We start from the raw sequence: 20,189 nt of genomic DNA, 5'->3' as shown, positions 1-20,189 counted from the left end.
TGTTGACTGTCCTGAGTGCCATAACTGCAGTCTTATCCACCTTTCTCTGTTTCAAATATTTTCCTTCTGTTCGCATATAGCGAATCGCTGCTCAGAGATGCTATCCAGCATTCTAACTGTAGGGAGTTTTCCAGCATTGTAAACGTAGGAGTGTAAGAAGTTGAGTGTAGGAAGACATCAGGAGACAGCTGGCTGCTCAGTGAAGCCTTAGTATTTTGATGGAAAAATGTTACAATGCAGTTGCATTTTTTCAGCTGACTTCTCCTGTCTGCATTATCCATGACTTCCTTTATGACTTTATTCAGTGTATAGCCAAAACAAGGTAAGTACATCCATCTTGATTTTGGATAGACTGAGATTCATACCTGCTACCCAAATTGCTCCCTGATTTTCCACTCGGATGAAATCCTCAGAAGTTGCTGATGAACACTGTCTGTGATGTGCTCACCTAGAACACAAGCGCACAGGATTTGAGATCCCAGTTCTGATAAATTAAGTTTAATTAATAAGTTACTGTCAGATACGGTCATCTTTTTACTTGAAATCCACATTTCAGCAGAGAGCACCAGATTTTTTTTTGTAGTGCTCTCTACCTTCCGCATGTATCATGTATGCTCATATGTGTGTAAAGGTTCTGTGTGAATCAGTGTGGGTATGCAGGGCCTTCGTAAAATGTTGAAATCTTTCTTCTTCAGCAAGGCTTACTGCCTGTAATTCTGCCTGTAAACCGTCAAATTCAGTATGTGTGTGATGAGATTTGGTTGGACTCCTAAATAAAATAAAGAACATTATATGCAATCAAACATTTATAATAGAGCATCAAACAGCATTCTTAACAAGTAAGTGATACAGCAAATTCAAAAACAAATTCAACAGTGTAGGTGTTAATGAACACTAGAACGGTGCATATATGGAATCCACTACTACAGTGTTAAACTTTCCAAGGTGTTAAAACATTAATGCTATTAGAGCTTAATCTTACTAACAGTATGTGTTTTTTTTGTTTTGTTTTTTTTACATCTGTAGATTGCAGAGTTAATGTCATTTTGTTACACTCTACCTGGAGTTATATTTGTCAACTTGGCAGTGTTACTGTCACATCTGCAGCCACCAACCTGCCTCCATTGAACTACATTCCCCATAATCCTCCTGTTTGTTTCCAGTCCCCTGAGTATTAGTTTCACCTGTGTCTAGTTAGTCTCCATGTCTCTTTCTATAAATACTTACCTGTTTCTGTTTGTCTTTGAATAGTATAGCAATGGTTTAGTCTTTCCAAGCTCAGAATGAATACCGCTTCCAAGACCTGGAAGACTGGTTTAGGAAGCACAGTTCTAATGGTAAGATCACATCAAATGGTCTTACATGAAACCAAAAGCAGTGTTGCAACAATTAGGTCTAACTCCTCCTCCATGACCCTACCAACCCCCCTCCCAGAAAACAACTATGTAGAAAAAGTCAGCAGGGCATAAATACCAGTGCATCAAAAACCAGGTTAGTGATGTATTTCTATGATACTTAAACCTTCAATAACAATCAGTAAACCATAATGACACCCGCTCATCAGAATTATATAATGGTGATGAAATGACAACCAGGGCAGATCTGTGACCTCTTTTCTAAGATGTGTGCACTAGTTTAGTGCCTAGTGGTAGTTAATCACGTTCAACACATTAACTCTGCTTTAAGACGAGTTTTCACACTACCAAATTTGTTGAATGATGTATGCCATACTCTATTTAATAAGATTTAAAAACTTACAACATGTAAATAAATAAGAATTACTTAGATATTTATGCATGTGTCAGAACAACTACGCAGTTTTGTGTGCATGTGTGATATATATACGTTCCTCCAATTCAAAATGTATATTTCCCAGTTATTTGTCATTGTTTACTGTGGTATGCGTCATATTAGTACATTTGGAGCATACATTGGTACCCCTAATGAATACCTTATAACAGTTATGACAGGTATGTTACATTTTACATGCTAATTATATGTTTGTGAAGACTGTGAAGTGAAAACCTAGAACTATCCAAAAGAGGGCGCTGATGGATGTTAGTAGTGCCTTTACCCCGATACACTGAGCCTGCCTAAATACATTTTATCATTCTTTACGGATTCCTGGTCTGTTTGAATTTTTGCACTCACATTAGGTTTTAGAATCTAATTATTTTTATTCTTTTCCGGGGAAACATGGTTCTATTTCTATGGCACTCCCATTCTGGATCATTTAAGCCCTTTTATTCCTATGTATGTTCAGTAGCCTTTAGCAATACCTAGTTGGGTATAATGACAGCTGTAGCTCAGATGAAAACCTATTAGTATATGAATGACTTGATAATTAGCAAATGAGTTTAATCAGGTGTGTTGAATCAGAGAAAACAAGACATTCATTAAGAGTAAAGGTGACTGCTGACCCATAATATATAATTGTAGGCTTTTTGCATAGATCTACTGTTTCCTCTGATATTTATGTAGAGTTTTAGTATTTTATCAAAGGTGTTTTGTTGAAAGAAAACAAAAATACTTGGACAATGAGCAGTAAGTCTGACACACCTGTTTAGACTTGGATTTGTCACCCATACATCAGAATGTTATACCTTATAATCTGCACTGTTAAGATTAGAAACCTTCTCAAGAGATTACAAGGTCAAGTAGAAGCTTGTCTAAACAAGTTGGCAGTGTATTACATTCATGACCTAAACACACATTCTTGGGAAATAGTCATTGGTGGTGTTTTAGGAGAGCATGCAAACATCAGAGCCAAGTGGTTGTACACAGTAAAAAATAATATTATGTAGGTATGGCATATCTTTAGAGATGAAGACCGACTTACTGAGGAGACCAAGGAGAAAATGAGTTTTGTTCTTTGCAGTCACTGCTATTTCAGAAGAGGTGAGTGTTATGGAGTCGGGACTTGCTCATCAGAATGCTACTTATGGTGTTTGGAGAGAACTTGATTGGTCTTCACCAACAGATCAAATTAGAACTGTGTGGGTGAGGTTGATGGTGACCTTGGTGCTGCAGACAACTCACAATTAAGTCCACTTGGCAGCAAGGATGTTTGTTGCAAGGGAAAAGCAACTTTACAGGTTTGTAACTTGCCTGTACTGTAAAGGAAAAGGAGATTTTAATTTTCAGTGTTATGCTTCAGTTTAATGATCTTTGATGCATTTATATTAAAAGCTTCCTTAGTAACACTGAGTTTATAGCAAACCATTGATTGCTTTGATTTTACTTAGATGGCTGCATCTGGTGAAGGAAGAGAGAAAGGTTGTAGCTATGGCAACAAGGATCACTATTTAGTCAGTTTAATCAGTTGACGAGCTATGCTGGCTAAACTAGGGCTAATTTGGTCCTCTAAAGAACTAAACAATACTTTCCCCTAATCCAGTTAGTGATCCAGATAGCTCAGGATAATATCACCCACACAATACCAACCCAATACCAACCTAATTTTTTTGTAAAAATTAATCTTGTGTTGCCCTTAATCTGTTGCAAATATTTGCACAAAAAAGTCAATGGTTCAGTGTAATTCATAGGTCCAAGATATCTAGACAGATAAAGTGATCTACCAGGTCTAACTTTTGCAGAGGCTTTGAGTGTAATTTGAACATACGGGACACGGGTAATTTTTGGGTAAGTAAAGCCTCTTTTCACTTTTTGCTTGGATTTTTCTAAGTGCAAAGTAGAGAAGATGGTCTAAGAATTTTAGCAGGGGATGCCCATCACTTGGAAATGGGAAGGAGCCTTCATTGGCACAGTGCACGGGGTCATTTTTGTCTCCTTGGTACAGAATTCCACAATGGATCCTTTGTTTGGGAATATGCAGATATTTTAACTGCATAAAAAACTCAAATAAAATATCATAATACTTTACCATGCTATTTAAAAAAAAAAAAAAAAAAAGGTGACCAAATTGATTTCTTACAGAGCAGGGAGATTTTGTAGAAAGCACTTCATGTTGCCTGCCAGTCTTCTATGCTTTTCTGTGTATGCACTGCTGTCATTGAGGAGATCCGTGCCGCACCCCTGACCTGTACTGACCATGACCTGAATGTGGAGGGGAAACGCGGGTTTCCTTCCTGAGATGCCTCATGGATGCTAAGATGCAGGGCTTTCGCCTGTCCAGCGCCTGATGGCGACAACTGTGTTTATAGAAAAGGCGTGTCACTGCCTTTTCACCCATGTTTCATCAAAACAATTGAAGATAAGACAGAAATGGAGTAAATGGCATGTTTGGTGTGATTTTTTCATCCTCGCAGGCCTTTCCCACAACCTTCAAGATGTGAATTTTAGGATGTTATTTCTCTGTGACTCAGGAATCGTGTAACCACTTTCTAAGCAACTAGAGAATGTAATGTGCATTTCCTCAAGGGTGAAACAGAGTTGCAGAAATCTGTGATTTGTTTGAACTGGGTAAATCAGTTCAGCCAAAGAACAGTCAGCAAGAGAGCTGTAACCAGAAGGTTTGTGATTAAGAAATAACTAAACGCATTTTCTCAGTCATTGGTAAGATGAGTTGGTTGGTTGTTGTGTAACTAAAGACTAGAAAGCGATCACTCTAACAATAGAATCATCTGCCATAAGAATCAGGATATGTGACAACATTCCTCTCTGATGTTTTCATTTTGGCAGTCTCAGTACAGGCACAACACCTCTGTAGCCTTATCAAATGTCAGTACCTTATATTTTGCAGAATGACTATACACTTGTTTTTTGGCAATTAAATGTGTTATGCAAAGCTAGACCCTAGAAAGCAGTAAAGCCATAGCTGTGTAAGCACATATGTGCACATGCATGAGTTAAGGTGGGGTTTGTTTCTAAAACATAAACAGGATTGATTTAGAGCTGTAACCAATTAGAAGTAAACCATGACGTATAAAAAGCACTCTTTTGGCTGAATTACATTGCTCTGTACTGAGTGAAGAAATTATACAGATCACAAATCAGCTCTGATATTCACCTATTTTTTTTTCTATGAATGAATTTGTTTATACGGTTTGTTCAGTAAAGATACAGCAGTAAAATACTGAGTTTGTCAGTCAGATGAGACTTTAATATGATGACAAATGAAAATCAGATCACATTTTAGAAGTCATTCATCGAGAAATCCAGATAACTGTCCCCCTGCCTCCCAATGTTCATTTTCGTTGTGTTGTTGAGTAGAAACAGTGATGTGGCATCAATAATGCATTTTTTTGTTTTGATAGGAGCCAGAATGGTTGTCTTTTATAGTACTACCATAGCATTATCCTGTGACTGGGCTGGCTCGTAAACAGAGGGGAGCTGAGAGTGTGTATCCCCAGCAGAAATCTGCAACAGAGCCAAGCACTGTAGAACTAATCCGTAAACCAAACACTGTACAAGCGGTGTCTTTTATTCATGGCTGTGTGTTTGGGCCTGGGCTCCTTCTCCCATGCTCCAGAAGGGATGTGCTTTAGAAGCAAACCCATGATTCCAGCCCACATGTGCACTCCAGCATCTACTGATTGGTGGAGCCTTATTTAAACCCTTTAATGGCCAGGAGACCACATGCAGAAAAAAACCCACACATGCCTCAGCTGTGTATTTCATATGATATCCACTGCCTATTGTATGTTTTATATATGTTGCACATTTATATATGTGGAAATGTAAGGTTGAGTTCTTTCACTGTGTGCTTTATCTAATACCAGGTGGCATGAGTTTGTCATGGCTTATTCTTGTGGGTAAGATGATTGCAGACACCGCTGTTTTAAATCAAAAGATCCAAAGTCCACCCAGGAATGTGATAACAAGATATTTTAAGGAAACCAAAATAATGAAGTCATTTATCATTTTTGATACAAATTCCCTATTGCATTTCATATGACCTATCCAATGCCCAGAGAAAGAATTCTCTGCCCCAGACAGAATACTTCTGCAATGAAAATTGCTAATTAGAATGTTTATGTTAATTGAGTCCATCATTCAGCTGGCATCCTGCCCACCAGGGTAACCCAACTCATCGATCTGCCATTGTATAATCCTGTGATACTGGATGGTGGCGTTGAGAATAAGGCTCGTGCTCAGGCTTGTGAGGCACTTGTAAGATGATCCTCCGTGGGCTTGTTTTTCTCTTTACCCATAAATAAACACATGTACACATGCACTTAGGGATGTACGCACATGTGCACGTGCACACACACACACGCACACGCGTGCGCACGCAGCGGTGAAGGCACACAGTGAATTCTGGGCCCACTAGCCCTTGTCTAGTGGGTGTATTTATAAGTAATGGAGGCTGCCTAGCCTTGCATGCCAGGGATGGTTTGCGTATTACTAGAACAGCCAGCAAAGGCCAACTGCATTCCTGAACCCCTCAACATCTCACACACAAAGCTGCATGCAGCCCCGTTCCTTCTCGCTGCTGTGCTCAGTCTCTCTGTCTCTCCATTTCTGTCTCACTGTCTTTTTTTCTCATATTGTTTCACACAGGCACACATACCTGCCCATACACTCACTATATCATCTGGAGTTTATACTAAAAAACTGGAGTTTCCATCCAGTTCCTGTCTGAAAGAAAGCAGCATTCATTGTTAGTCCTACTGGTGGTTTTCATTGTGAAAAATCTGTCAGCTATAGACAGGGCAGGCAGGAACTTTCTGGAATACCAGAAATGCTCTTCGGGAAATCAAATAAATGGCAAATCTCTGAGCCTGAGAGCTCTCGAGCAGCCAAGACTTCCTACTGCAGTATCGTTTCAAGAGGACAATAAACCCACAGGCCTGTTTCCATCCACTCACTTCCATTTACAGCACTTGTCGCCACTCCGGGATGGATTAGGCCAGGATGGTCTCAGCTACAGAGATCACCTGGTCTGCTTCTATCTTAGATACTTCTATCTATCTATCTATATATTTTTTTCTGCTGTAAAAAAATGAAAACACAGGAGAACCATCCAGGCAAGTGACAAAAAAAGGAATTGTGGAGCGGCCAGTTATTTATGCAGTACCTGTTTTGTCCAGGGCTCCCCACCACAGCCCAGGGTGGAGTTCCAGACATTGGTACCAGTACCTGGCCCATGGGACCCCTCAAAAGAAAACTAACTCATTTAGTTACCTTATGCCTCTGCACAGTGAGACAGACAGAATGTAGTAGGATAGAAGTTTGATCTGCAGCTCTATATTTTATGTTTGTTTCATTAAATAATCACCTGAAATTCCAAATGAGAGATATTTAGGTTTTAATAATTTTTCTTTTTAATAATTTTCTCTCTCCTTATTGTATATAGTGTACTTTATTATTATTATTATTATGATTACAGCAAATGTATTTGTAACTCCACAAACTTTGCACGCTCACATAAATGCAATTCTTTTAAGAAAAATTGCATTACCATGTACTGGAAATTTTTATATAATATTAATACTGGAGAAATAAAAATCTAATGTAGCAGTACAAAGAGAAGTAGATTAATTATTTCAGTACAAAAAATTACTTGTCAGTGTGTGGGGAAAAAAAGTCTTGTAAATTAGCAAGCAAGTGTGTGTGTGTGCATGTGTGTTTACATGTGTTTCTGTGTGTATATGTGTGCGTGAATGAGGGAGTGTCTGTCTGTCTCAGTTGATCAAGCATGCACACAAAGGTGTATGACTAGTGTGATTTTCTCTTGCTAACATGACCCTGAACATTTTGGCACCCACTCTGGATTTTACATTCAGAATCCAGAATCCACAAAGGGAAAGTAAAGTCAACTATCACTGCATGCAGTGCACTTCATCTTGCACATTAAGAACATCAGGACACACAGTGCCTGTACAATCAGGGTGTGTCTACACAGCATATACAGACAGAACACACATCGCTGGTCACAAGCATGTGTTCTGATTGGCTGCTGACTGCAGAGTGGTGGGGCATAGTCCCGTCCTCATGGTGTCCTGTGAGAAGTGGAACACTTTCAGTTCTTCCATATTAACTCTCTTTCCTCCTCTTCTTACTGACTTTCTCCGACCAGGGGTCCCTCTAGCCCCTGGCTGACACGGTCTTGCTGACATTTGTTCAGGTTGTCGTTTGGCCAGAGATGGAAGGACTGTAGCAAAGTCTAATGCCAACAGGAAATGTCTGCTTGACTTTAACTGGATTTCTCATTTCAGATGTAAGGCTGAAAAACATCGTTTATTGAGCTCTCTCTCTCACTCTCTCATGCTGTATTTTTGGTCACAATCCCTCCTTTTCCCTCTCTTTCTGTATCTCTCTCCTGTGCCTCCCTCACCATTCTAACTCCTTATCTCCCTAACACATCCTCTCTTTCTCTCTCACTCTCTCTTTTTCATACAAAACCACACTCAGTTCTGATGTGGGACGATGGTATTCCAGTAGGATGAGAAGCAGCTAGCAGGACAATGTCGCGACTCTTCCCAGCACTGCCCTGCAGGGGAATGGTTGACACTCTTTGTGCTGCAGAAAGTAGGCAGACACCAGTAAACCAGGCGTGCTAAACGCGAAAGCAGACCCACACCGTGAGACCCAAGTTTACTGGCTTTCCAAGTATAAATGAATTAGCTAATTACACATTTATTCCCAAAACATTGGTGGAATTCCCTGATCCATAAATAAGAAATATTCCATATACCTTCTATCCACCACATAGAATCAGCTTGTAGCCCAAAACATCATGTTTTCAGTTTTTAAAACACATTTTCTGAAATTATATCCTATTTTTTTCAAAACACAATTCTAAAATTAAAATGAAAATTTTAAATGTTTCATCATAAGATAAAGACATGTGAACCAAAAACATACCATAGCCTTCAGGGGTTGAGCCTTGAGGTCTATGACGTTCTCCTGGTTCTCTTCCTCTTACAGATTGCACTAATGCACAAGCATCACGACTATTAAATATGTGGTATTGAGCACAGTTTACAACTATTTTCCAATGTCTTTCCATAAGTCTAAATGCAGATGTCACTCTAGTCACTGTTTCTATTTAAAGGAGCAATAAGACATTTTTATCACCAAAAAGTAGCAAGAAATATTTTGCAGGTAATTATTTATTATTTTTGCATTTTTATATCAAGTGCAGCTCACATAACATGAAGAATCAAAGTGCTTTGCAGTCCCCAATTGAATCAGTTTATGATCCATATGAAGGGGCCATGTTTAACATATATTTAGTAAGGAATAGCTTAAACATCCAGACCACAAGGTGTCAGTATAAATATTTCCTCTTTGCATTTCTTTATTCCAAATGAAGGTCAGTTTGGCCTGTTCAATATTTTTATATTCAACATATGTGTTAATATGTAATAGATCTGTCTGGAACCACCTGCTCTAATTATGGTCCTCCACTCATTCAGTTTTTCCTGTATGAAAGGACTTAACTGCATTACTGTTTGTTCACTGGCAAAATATATCTTAGGTAAGTGTGTTTAAAATGGTGTTTTTAGGTCTGCATGACAATATATGGATAATTGTATTTTGTAATGAATGTTTGCTTATGGTTATGTAAAAGACATTTACAATTCTTGTGTATCCAATGAATATTGTTTGAAGCTTTGCCAAAATAATTTTCTTTTTATTAACTGAAGAAAATGTTTGTTGATTGTGTTCTAGATATCAAATGAAAAAAAATACAGCATGCTGAGCAATATCTTAGGAAATCTGAGAATACTGCACTATGCTGAGTGATAGCTTTGGAAAATCTGAGTCTTTGAACTCTTCACACTAGCATTCTGCAGTGCTTTAGCCTGGGTCTGCTAGCAGGCAAATAGAGGGAAAAGCCCTGTTATCAGAGCAACCATCAAACTGTGTTTGTCTGTGTGGCTCTGCATGCGTTTGGCATGTGTGAGTTTGCAAACATGTTTGGCGTATGTGCGTCTGCATGTATGTTTGGTGTGTGTGGGTCTGCACATATATTTGGCATGGTTGCAGGTCTGCACACGTGTGGGGCGGGGAGCTGCGTGTGTGTGTGTGTGTGTGTGTGTGTGTGTGTGTGTGTGTGTGTGTGTGGGGGGGGGTTTGCATGTGTGTTTGGTGTATGTGTATCTGTATGTGATTGCTGTCTCTATGGTCAGTCTCAACACTGGAGGAAGAGCATGACTGCACGGCCTGATTTATGATGTCACTGCACATGACCTTGTGACCCTGTGACTCTCTGTAGGTTTGAAATCATGTTTTCAAAGAAATAAAATCCATCCCACTCAGTGTAACTCCATTCCGAATGGCATATACCAATCACAGTTTAGGCTTGGGTTAGGTCAGCTGTTCTGCTCTTAGCTACTGTCACCTCCAGGCTTCTGTGGTTCCCTGTGTTAGGATACTGTACTCCTAAACTGCATAAAGGGGTCTTAGTGCTCCTGCTGGGAGCAGGGAGCCAGCTGTAGTGTTGATATGAGACTTCTGCACATCAGAGGGGCAAATCAGGGCTGGGTACAATGAGGCCATCTGCCCCAGGGTTGGTGTCCTCTCTGTATGAAGATAGAGTGAAGCTAAAACTGATCTGGGGTGGAGGCATATGGTATTACAGAGGTGATAGCAAAGCCATAATCATGGGTTCAAGATAGCACAGTACTGTCATACTCTGGATAAGAGCGTCTGCTAAATGTGGTTGATGTAAGTATAACATACATTTAGCTTGTTTCACCCTGGCAAGGTATTACAGCACATGCTACAGCTGTGACTGTTTTAACTGGTAGGCAAGAAACTCCTCACTTCACACGTGATGCTCATATTACAGAAATTCTCTCTCTCTCTCTCTCCTTTTCTCTCTCTCTCTCTCCTTTTCTCTCTCCAGGAAGGAGTGTCTTTGTGGGAGGCCTGCTCTTCTCTGGATCTTGGTAAAGAACAGTGTTCAACCAGTGAGTCTTGACAGCTAGAGTTTCACTCCATAAGCATATAGAAAGAGCCACCAACTGAGAGAGAGACAGACTGAGAGAGACAGCCATCTACAGAGAGAAAGAGCCTTAGAGAGAGACAGCAGCCAACTGAGAGAGAGAGACATCTACAGAGACAGACAGCAACCAACTGAGAGACAGAGAGTTCAACAGCCACCGAGAGAGAGACAACCACTCAAAGAAAGATACCTAGAGAGAGAGTGCCAGCTAAAGAGAAATAGAGAGAGACAGCAGCCTACACACACACACACAGAGTGAGAGAGAGAGTGAGTGAGTAGCCTAGTAAGAGAGAGCATGCATGCAAAAAATAAAACTACATGTGGCTGTGGGCACATAGGATGCCAGTGGAATCCAAGCATGGGTCAGCCTGCAGTGCTCAGTGTTGAATGACATCTAATGCATCACAGCATAATAAATCCCACTGTGCCTTAAGGCACTGGAGGTTGATTCCACTGAGCCTTGATTACTGGTGTAGAATTAACATTGCAAGAAGTTTAGATTTCAACTCGGCATGAACATTTTCAGAATGTTCTGGGATGCAGAAACCGAATGCCTAGGTTTGTTCCATCACAGAATATGTGCATGTCATCAATGTACATTCTCAAGGGTGAACTATTATTAGGGATCCAAGCACTGTAGGCACTGGAGCCTTGTTGTATTTGTTTAGGGTTTTTCTTCTTCTGATTCTACCCTTAAAATAATCATGCAGACCAAACTGTAAGGCATAGAGAAATTAAAATTGGCCTTAACTACACAAGCTTAGCCTAAGTCATAGACTCAAAATTTAAGAAAAAATATGAATCCTTGGCTTTGCCGGAATTCCACAAGCTCCACCGCTAAATTTTAGCCAAGATGGATTTTTTGATAATTTGCAATACTTGCAAGAGTATGAACCTCAGTACTCACCAAAAATACTTTGAAATTTGCAAACCGTGTGGCTGTCATTTGTCAATCACCAGTTTGGAGACAGCTTAATTTACTTAAATAGTTGAATCTCAACAATGCTTTCATCAATCTTCATGAAATTTGATAAGCTGATAGAGAATATGACAGATACAAACTGGCCAATGTTGATCAATAAGGGGTGCTATAATATGCAAAAAAACTGTTTCTCATCCACCATTTGTGTGATCAAGTCAAAACTTTGCTTGTGGCATCTGTGTGCGATCTTCTATCAGGATACTTGATGATGTCATAACTTCTAAAACATGACTGCCATCTGCCAATTAAATGTCATCAGACTTAGCATTGGCCAGTGATGAAACTTGCATGGTATGTTCAGAAAGGGACTTTGTTCAAGCCTCCAAAATATTAATACATTTGACCAAAGGGCGCTACTGCTGAGTTTACGTAGAAATACAAGCATATCTCTTACATGATTTATCAAAGGAACATGAAATTAGATTCAAATCATGCACTCCAGAGAGATTGACAACTTTGCAATTACAAGGGTTGTAATATTTTTTCTGCAGTTGCCAACTGGTTGCAAAAAACCACTTTTTTTTTTCCAAAATAGTGCAGGGATTTTCATGAAATACCATCAAAATTGGTGTTCAAATGCTCTACAGAGTCTGAAATTAAATAATTATCAAAATATTGACCTTTTGAGACTATGTGGTTGCAACACATTAATCAGTACTAGTAAGACACTTATTCCTGTCTTTGGACTCCTACTAAATACATGTCAGTAACTGAAGAGTGCATTCATCTAAATCTGGTTTTAGTACTGTAAACAGTACACATTCTAACTATGTAAATACAAAATATTCTTAGTTTCTTAGACCATAATGAAAAAACTCAGCTTTTCAGTGTCTTTTGTGGCTCAGTAAGTTGAGTAACAATCTGGCAGCACAAGTGTGTGTGGGCCAATTCCCAAGTATGATGCACTCTAGCAAAGAGCATTGTTAATGACCCCCTTCAGCATTTGGGCAGTAAAGCTTATAATCGAAGCATATTTTCTTCCAGTTTGTATAGAAAATTAGTTCTATCAAAAGTTCTAACTTCTTATAAAAGTCAAAGGAGCAACAAAATCGGGTTGCCACATAGCCCCAGGGGGAGCTTAGTATGTCCAGTGAGCTTTGTGTCAGAGACTCACAAGGGTGCTTCGATCCCTCTATCGCTGCCTATTATCATGAGGACGATGACGATGATGATGACGATGACGATGATGATGATGATGACGAGGATGATTATTATTCCCACCTATTTCTCAGTAGGTGGCTTTCTTTCAATCTTCTTCTTATTATTTCAGACAAAATAACTACATAAATAAGTACATAGTACAAACATACATAGTAGTAGTCAAGAGCAACACCCATAGCATTTGCAATCATGTGGGAGAGAGCGTCAGTAGTGCTGCATTCCTGTATTCTAAAAGAGGAGAACTACGACACGGTGTCACCACACAGGAGCTGCTGGTGTCCTCTCCTTAACTGTATATACACATAGCTTAGCTGACATTCCCAGCTGTTGGTACCCTGTCTGTCCATCTTCCCTGAACTGAAGCGCTAAAGACCACAGTGGATAGACCTGCACTCTAATCAGGCCCAACACCTGACAACATCATCAGTGTATGTCTCTTTAATGAATGGTAGTTTCAGTACTATCAGATGTAAATATATGTGTATAATTTTGATCTCTGTTTTCAAGAATGAATTACTAAATATTTGTGGAAACAGGGACGGCCCACAACTGAAAAACAATGTTTTCATTATTCAGTCTTAGTGGGTTTTTACATTTTTTTATTTCACCATCATTAGTACAGGATATCAGCTTATAGACTGGGTTAAATGCTAATAATTTCAGTCTGTGAATAGAGTCGTTAATGATTTATTTCAGTCTATTCTTTTGAAAAACCTGCTTGGGACAGGGGTTAAAGAACAAGCACACTGACGGCTCTGTTTCCCTGACCGTCCCTCTTTGTCTTCTGAAAAGCGAGAGAAAAAAAAAGAACGACAGAGTACAGGATGGGTGGTGTGACAGACAGCAGTTTCCACAAAGACTCGCCCCTCATTCCCGCTCTCTGTCCTCTGTCTCTGAAAATGAACAGCTCTATTCTTCTGAAGAGAAACATCATTTTGAAATAGCTGAGGAAGAACAGTCTGGAAGCCTGTCAGGAGAGCTTCGACTGAGTCTGGGTAACATTTTGGGATGGGAGACTGAAGAGGAAGAGGGTATAAAGAGCAGGAGGCATCGTTAAAAATGTCAGCGCTTGACACAGAGAGCTCCTGATTTGCTCTGGGTGAGGATAGTTCTAACCCTTCTGTGTTTTGGCCTTTGGTTCAACCATAACTGTGGAATGTGAAAATAAAGGGGGGTGGGAATACTGCCATGCTTCACACAAAAGTGACTTTTCACTGACAATCACTCTCAGTGGAAGCAGGAATGTTTCTGTGATCGGCATCTGTTCGCCTGGTCACAGGGAAAAAGCACAGGCTGTGCTGGAAACCATGCAGACTATTTATGTGCCAGTGGATGGCAAGTTGCCAAGTGTTGTAAAACTTCTTAATCCAGTTTTATTTATGGAGTCCCATAAACTAGTTTTATTCCAGTTGTAGTGAATAATGTCCAATTGCATTCAGCAAAAATTTGTTTTTTTGAATGCACATTTACAGCTGTTGCAATTGGAAAGTCAATTTAGAGAAACCCAGGTTGTAATCTTTTGAAGATTACATTACATATCCATTGCTGGTTACACCCACAGCCTGGACCGGGTCATAACAGACTTAAATCATTGTAATTTCCATTTTTTTTCTGGATCATAATGTAAGCATGTGAGTGAGTCTTGGACCATAAGTGAATGTAATCCGAACAACTGGTCAGATCTCCTGGTCTCACACAGTTATCACTCCTGAGAGGCCAAGACAGAGTGCTGTATGTGGGTGTGTCTGTAACTTGAGAGTGTGCTCATAAAATCAACTGATACCATAAGCACTGACTCCCTTGACCATTCAAAACATATGCTGCAGCCTTTTACACCTGTTCCTGGTGAGAATGCATTCATGTAAATGTATTATTCATGGCTACGTGTAGAACTGTGTGTGTATATTTTGCCTGCACATATGTGTGTATGCACCAGTGTATAATTGTTACATTCAAAAAGGACTTAATATAGCAAACCCTCTTTACTTAGACATACTTGTTTTCATGCTAATCGAACAGAAGATGACACTCTGTGTGCGTATGGTTCATTCTAGGCTGGACCCCAGTACTGTGTGTTGACGTGGGCATATACAGAGCACCAACCTCTGATTCATCACACAAATCTTCTCTCCATGGCAGAGTGACCACATGCTGGCAGAGACCTTCCAGCCCAGGTGTGGGTGGAGAAAATGCCCCTCACCCTCCTCAGCTCTGCAGATCACCACTCACACTCTTCATGCGGTTGTTACTGTGCTGCTTCCTGTACTGGTGCACCAACACACACTATGTAGCCCCACAAAAAAGAGGGGCTTGTACGATATCTATCTATCTATCTATCTATCTATCTATCTATCTATCTATCTATCTATCTATCTATCTATCTATCTATCTATCTATCTATCTATCTATCTATCTATCTATCTATCTATCTATCTATCTATCTATCTATCTATCTCAGTGTAAATATAGCTTTTTGGGATGAAAAATTTATTTCTCTGGGGCCAAAAATGAGACGAGAACAGACAAAGCTGCAGGAGATGTGGTTGAGAAGAGCTGGGGTCGAGATGAATGCTAATACAAAAGGAGAATGAATGAGAGAAAGCAAGAGAAACATAGAAAAATGGGAAAGACAGAGCAAGTTGATTTGTATAGCACTCTTCACACACAGTGGCAATTCAAAGTGCTTACACAGATATTAGAGAGACACCTGATTCGCATGTATGTAGATTTTATATTCCAAAGACACCTGACACCATGCTCTCGGACACATTCCACACTCATTACTAAAATAATAGATTGTTAGATTCTTTCCTCTTAACTTATTGAATACTAAAGCTATTTGAGTCACATGCCCACCAACAGTTACTCTCTCACACACACACACACACACACAAACAAAACACTCCCTTCCCACCAGGCACAGTCATTTGCCCCATTGATGGTCTCACACATTTATATGAAGCAAATGTTTCAGACTCACTCCAAACTGTCCATCTGCCACAACCTCAGCCTGACACAGAGTACACCCATGCAGTCCATGCCCCCACAGGTCATGCCCCCACAGGTCATGCCCCCACAGGCCACGCACCCATGGGCCATGCCCTTGGGGAACATCATTAAGTAAACTTTTGGATTATAATTCCAAATTGAATGGTTTATATGGAATAAACATTAAAATAAAACAATAGATATCGTCTTAGATATTCAATTAAACTAATAAATATGACACAGTTACTAAAGCACCATCAATAAAAAAAAGTGGAAAAAAACATTTTCAGATTCTTCTAATTATTCTTGTCACTTTATCCTCTAACACAGTTTACGTATTGAGTAACTCAATGTGTATTCTGTCTTTAAGATAATGGTTAGTAAATTATAGTTGACTAATGTACGTCATAGTTAAGTGTGTTTGTACCTAGCACACGTCAGTTGGACAACATGCAACTGCCTCATTTCATGGTATTGATGTAATAATTGCTTCTATTTTTAGGCCTAAGTGTGTTATGTAATAGTAACAGTTGTTCTACTACATGTGAAACATGATATATTTTACAGTGTCCTACAGCTTTGAACTTTATTCTGAGCATCCCTGCTGGACCATTCTCTCTCTCTGTGTGTGTGTGTGTGTGTTTGTCTGTGTGTGTGAGTGTGATTCTACTGGATGACTCACTGTTTCCATAGCTGCTGATGATCTGAAGGAGATGAAAACATGGAGTTCCTCACCACAACAGAATAATAGAATGCTGACTTAGAGCAGCTCTGGCTCCCTGCAGTAACATGAAACAACCTGTAGGGGATGCTGCCATGAACCCAGCTCCATACAGAAGTGAAGAAACCAAGGGCAATTGCAAGTTTCCAACTTTGTATAATTTCCCCTTTGATTAGGACCTAAAATCGGAAGATTTCAAAGCAACAATTCATTTTTAATTTTGTCCATTTTTAAATTATTATTATTATTATTATTTTTTTTTATAGTTTATATGGAATAATTCTTACTCAATTTCACATAACAATCGCTTTAGAGTTTTCCCTGCTCATGTTAACCTAATTCAACACATCTGCTCATTATCAAACCTTTCCTCTTTTGGATTGCGTATGTCAGTGGGAAAAGCACTTAGCTGGGGAGTGCTGCTTCTCTGAAGGAGTGCAGCTGAGCAGAACAGAATTAGCACCTGCATGCTTACCAGCAGAATGCTGCTGGGGAAGCAGCGTTACACTCATGGGGGAATCATAGAATATAAAATCTACATACATGTGAATGCCAAAACATCTGCTCTGAAACAGCTTTCTAAAGAATATCTCACTTTTCTTAGCTGCAGAGAAAGTCTCTGGCATCAGTTACATCAGTGCCCATACAGTGTACAATGACAATAAAGGCTATTCTATTCTATTCTATTCTATTCAGAAGTGAGATATGGCACGGAATATCCTGTATGTGAGGTAGGAAATATATCCAGCTTTGCTCAACCAGAAGGTTCTATCTTACTAAATGTCCCAGAAAAAAGAAAGTCATATATCCAGTTATCATGATTTTATCCTTAACAAATGTCCCTTCATGCCTACTTCCAAGAAAAGCAGAAGAAAATGCTTGTGGCATATTGCAGTGCGATGCAGCAAGGTGCAGTGTAATGCAGTGCCATGCAGTGTGGTGCAGCATAGGGCAATGCGGTGCAGTGAAATGCAGTGTTGTGGAGTGATATGTATTGTGGTGCAGTGTAATACAGTGTGAATGATTGGATGTCTGCCCCTCTACTGAGTGGACTTGTTAGAGTCCAGGCTGGCTGTCAAGTGGCCTGCCGTATGATGAGTGGGAGCCTGACCAGGCCTGGCGGCCACCGGGCTGTCTCCTGCCCCCTGCTCTGCCATGCCTCTGCTGGAATGTGATGACTGGCACAGGGAACAGAGCCCTGTATTCAGACTGAAAGCCCCGTGGCTTTGGCTTGCCCTCCACTGCCAGACACGCCGCTGCTAGACAGGTGTTCTCCAGAGTCTATCTGCTGGGCCTCCACTTCTTCCCAGCACTGCTGTTTTAAGAAGAGCGAAAATCTGACTATTGTAGATCTGGGAAATACTAAGAATATTGATCCATCCATTCTCTCCTCCTGCACGCCCCAAAAATCACCAATATAACATTACATTTTGACGATCTATTCTGTCTGCTTGTTGTGCAAGTACACTGATCATTTTCTGTTACAACAAATGAAAAAATTAAACAAATGAACCCAGTGTAATAATCATAGTCATTTTTTATGTTTCATGCTGGGTTATCCATCATGATGTCACCCATAATGATGTCATGTCTTTTCTTGAGCTACACTTTATCCCTCAGTTCAACTGGATAGCTTCTAAAATCTTTGATCAATATATGGAAGACATGAATAAGCCAACCACAGGTCATATACTTTATTTTTGTTTACATTTGCCAACATATCCCCTTCAGTCTGCAGAATAGAAAAGAGTGGAGAGTGTAAGTGATATTCCACTGTTCCATCATCCATTACTAATCACTTTACCTTAGTTGGCCCTTTCTTGCACAGAAGGAGGCTGCCTTCCTGAACAGGAAATGAATTAGTAACTGCTAGTCCATCCCATATATGTGATTACAACACACTTAACTTACTGTTACAGTCAAACTGCTGTTATAGTCAAGCCAGCATGGTGTATATTTCTGGGTGATCATGACTAGAGATGGATACTAGGGATGGATCTTCCTGCTTTAAGACACTTGAAGCAACTCGTACACTTCTGCCCATCTCATGCACCGATGCTCAAGTCCTTCATGAGATGATGGTGTCACTGGAGCAGGATTGTCTCTAAAACCTCCTGAGCGAGACCAGAAACTTCAGAAACTCGGTTTACGCACCTGCTAAAAACCGGGATGCCCTCTCTCGTCTCTCGCTGCCTCAATTAGCCCTGCAATTTCTACACACTAATCTCTACACTGTAATTCCTACACACAGTACTCTACACACTGTAATCCAAGAAACCCAGATGCTTTTGACGACTATGGCTGCAGCGTGTTTAAGTCATCCAGGTAATTGAACTGTCTAGCACTGATAAATCAAGGTGTCTGGACTTGCAATGTAATCCTGAAGGCATTTTTCCACTCGTCCAAAGGCCTTTATCAGTTCATCAGAGTGGGAAATGTACAGGCATTTTCAGACCTCAGTCAACTGGCTCAGGTTTGTTAAATGATAATAGGGTGTGATAGGTGGTTCAGCTGAAGTCTATTTTAGACTCCAGGGAGGATGCTAGGATGTTTTATTGCAAACTTTCATTTAGATTTAACTGTATCCACTTCTATAGGAAAGACACCTAAATCATTATCAAGGACATTGATGAAATTGTCTTGTGTTAGTAACACTGATGAAATGATCTTGTGTTAGTAACATTGATTAAATGTTCTTGTACTTAGCAACATTGATGAAATTATCTTGAATTTACTAACACTGATGAAATGATCTTGCACTTAGTGTTGCCTTCTTCATTGGCAGGGTCCTAAACCACAAACTTCCTTAAGTTGCTAGTCAGTGTTGCCAAGGAGTCATGACATATTTTGGCAGGACCCTATCAAATTTCTTCTGTTGTTTTTTTTTTTTTCTTCAGTGTTATGGATTATTGTCACTGGAATGTTCTGGATGATGACCCATTGTTTTGTGTTTAAGATTACAGACAGACACGCTGACATTTTGCAGCAGAGATTCCTCCTAAATCTTACAATGCAGAGCTAAATTTCTTCCATTTCCAAACTATCTGCCTGACTGTGATGAAGGCCAAGTCATTATAATTCGCTTTGTAAGCCCTATATCAGTGTTTCTCCAGCTTTTTCTCTCACATATTTGTCTTTCTATTTTGTATTTTTCTCACAGACATCTGGTGCATGTCTGGGGTTTGCAGGGAAGCTTGCTTCACCCCCTGCTGTTCTCTGTTGGTTCCTCTGCTCTGTCCTCTCAGTAGGGTTTTTGATCACTGATCTTAGGTCCTTTTTTGGTTCCAGTGTGTAATCCTATATGCCCTTTTAAGACTTTCACCACCATGGCTAAACTAAAGAATGCCAACATAAAACACATGCAAACCGAAAGCAGGCAAAGGCATGAATCTTTTACAAAGAAACCAATTAAAAAGCACATTCATACTTGGGACACTTGATTTGCTGATCTACTGCATGATCTCTATGCACAGATCTCG

The 20,189-nt window shown here is 39.8% G+C and overlaps 1 protein-coding gene across 3 annotated transcripts; it reads left to right on the top strand.

Moving 5' to 3' along the window:
* Nucleotides 1-234: 234 nt before the first annotated feature.
* On the top strand, nt 235-18,189 carry LOC118242428 (nucleophosmin-like). 3 transcript variants are annotated; one of them, XM_035533698.1, is made up of 5 exons: nt 10,520-10,578; nt 10,760-10,823; nt 12,996-13,071; nt 15,056-15,175; nt 16,683-18,189. In XM_035533698.1, the coding sequence occupies exons 1-5, from the start codon at nt 10,568-10,570 to the stop codon at nt 16,751-16,753; spliced, it is 342 nt and encodes a 113-aa protein (XP_035389591.1). In that variant the 5' UTR covers nt 10,520-10,567; the 3' UTR covers nt 16,754-18,189. The 3 variants fall into 3 exon arrangements, 1 of the variants encoding a protein (XP_035389591.1); XR_004776854.1 differs by lacking the exons at nt 10,520-10,578; nt 12,996-13,071; nt 16,683-18,189 and adding an exon at nt 235-322 and having other exon boundaries at nt 15,056-15,325; XR_004776855.1 differs by lacking the exons at nt 10,520-10,578; nt 12,996-13,071; nt 16,683-18,189 and adding an exon at nt 9,323-9,385 and having other exon boundaries at nt 15,056-15,325.
* The last annotated feature ends 2,000 nt before the right edge of the window (nt 18,190-20,189 follow it).

Source organism: Electrophorus electricus, chromosome 14 (genome assembly GCF_013358815.1).
Source record: "Electrophorus electricus isolate fEleEle1 chromosome 14, fEleEle1.pri, whole genome shotgun sequence".
Lineage (NCBI taxonomy): Eukaryota > Metazoa > Chordata > Actinopteri > Gymnotiformes > Gymnotidae > Electrophorus > Electrophorus electricus.
The sequence above is the reverse complement of the archived record's forward strand: the minus strand, read 5'-3'. Positions and strand labels throughout refer to the sequence as shown.

Excerpts from the sequence above, each read along its gene's own strand:
- LOC118242428 (XM_035533698.1), top strand. Across the intron at positions 10,824-12,995 it reads TAAAGAACAGTGTTCAACCA|GACGATGACGATGATGATGA; the intron begins GTGAGTCTTGAC and ends TATTATCATGAG. Across the intron at positions 15,176-16,682 it reads GCAGAGACCTTCCAGCCCAG|CTGCTGATGATCTGAAGGAG; the intron begins GTGTGGGTGGAG and ends CTGTTTCCATAG.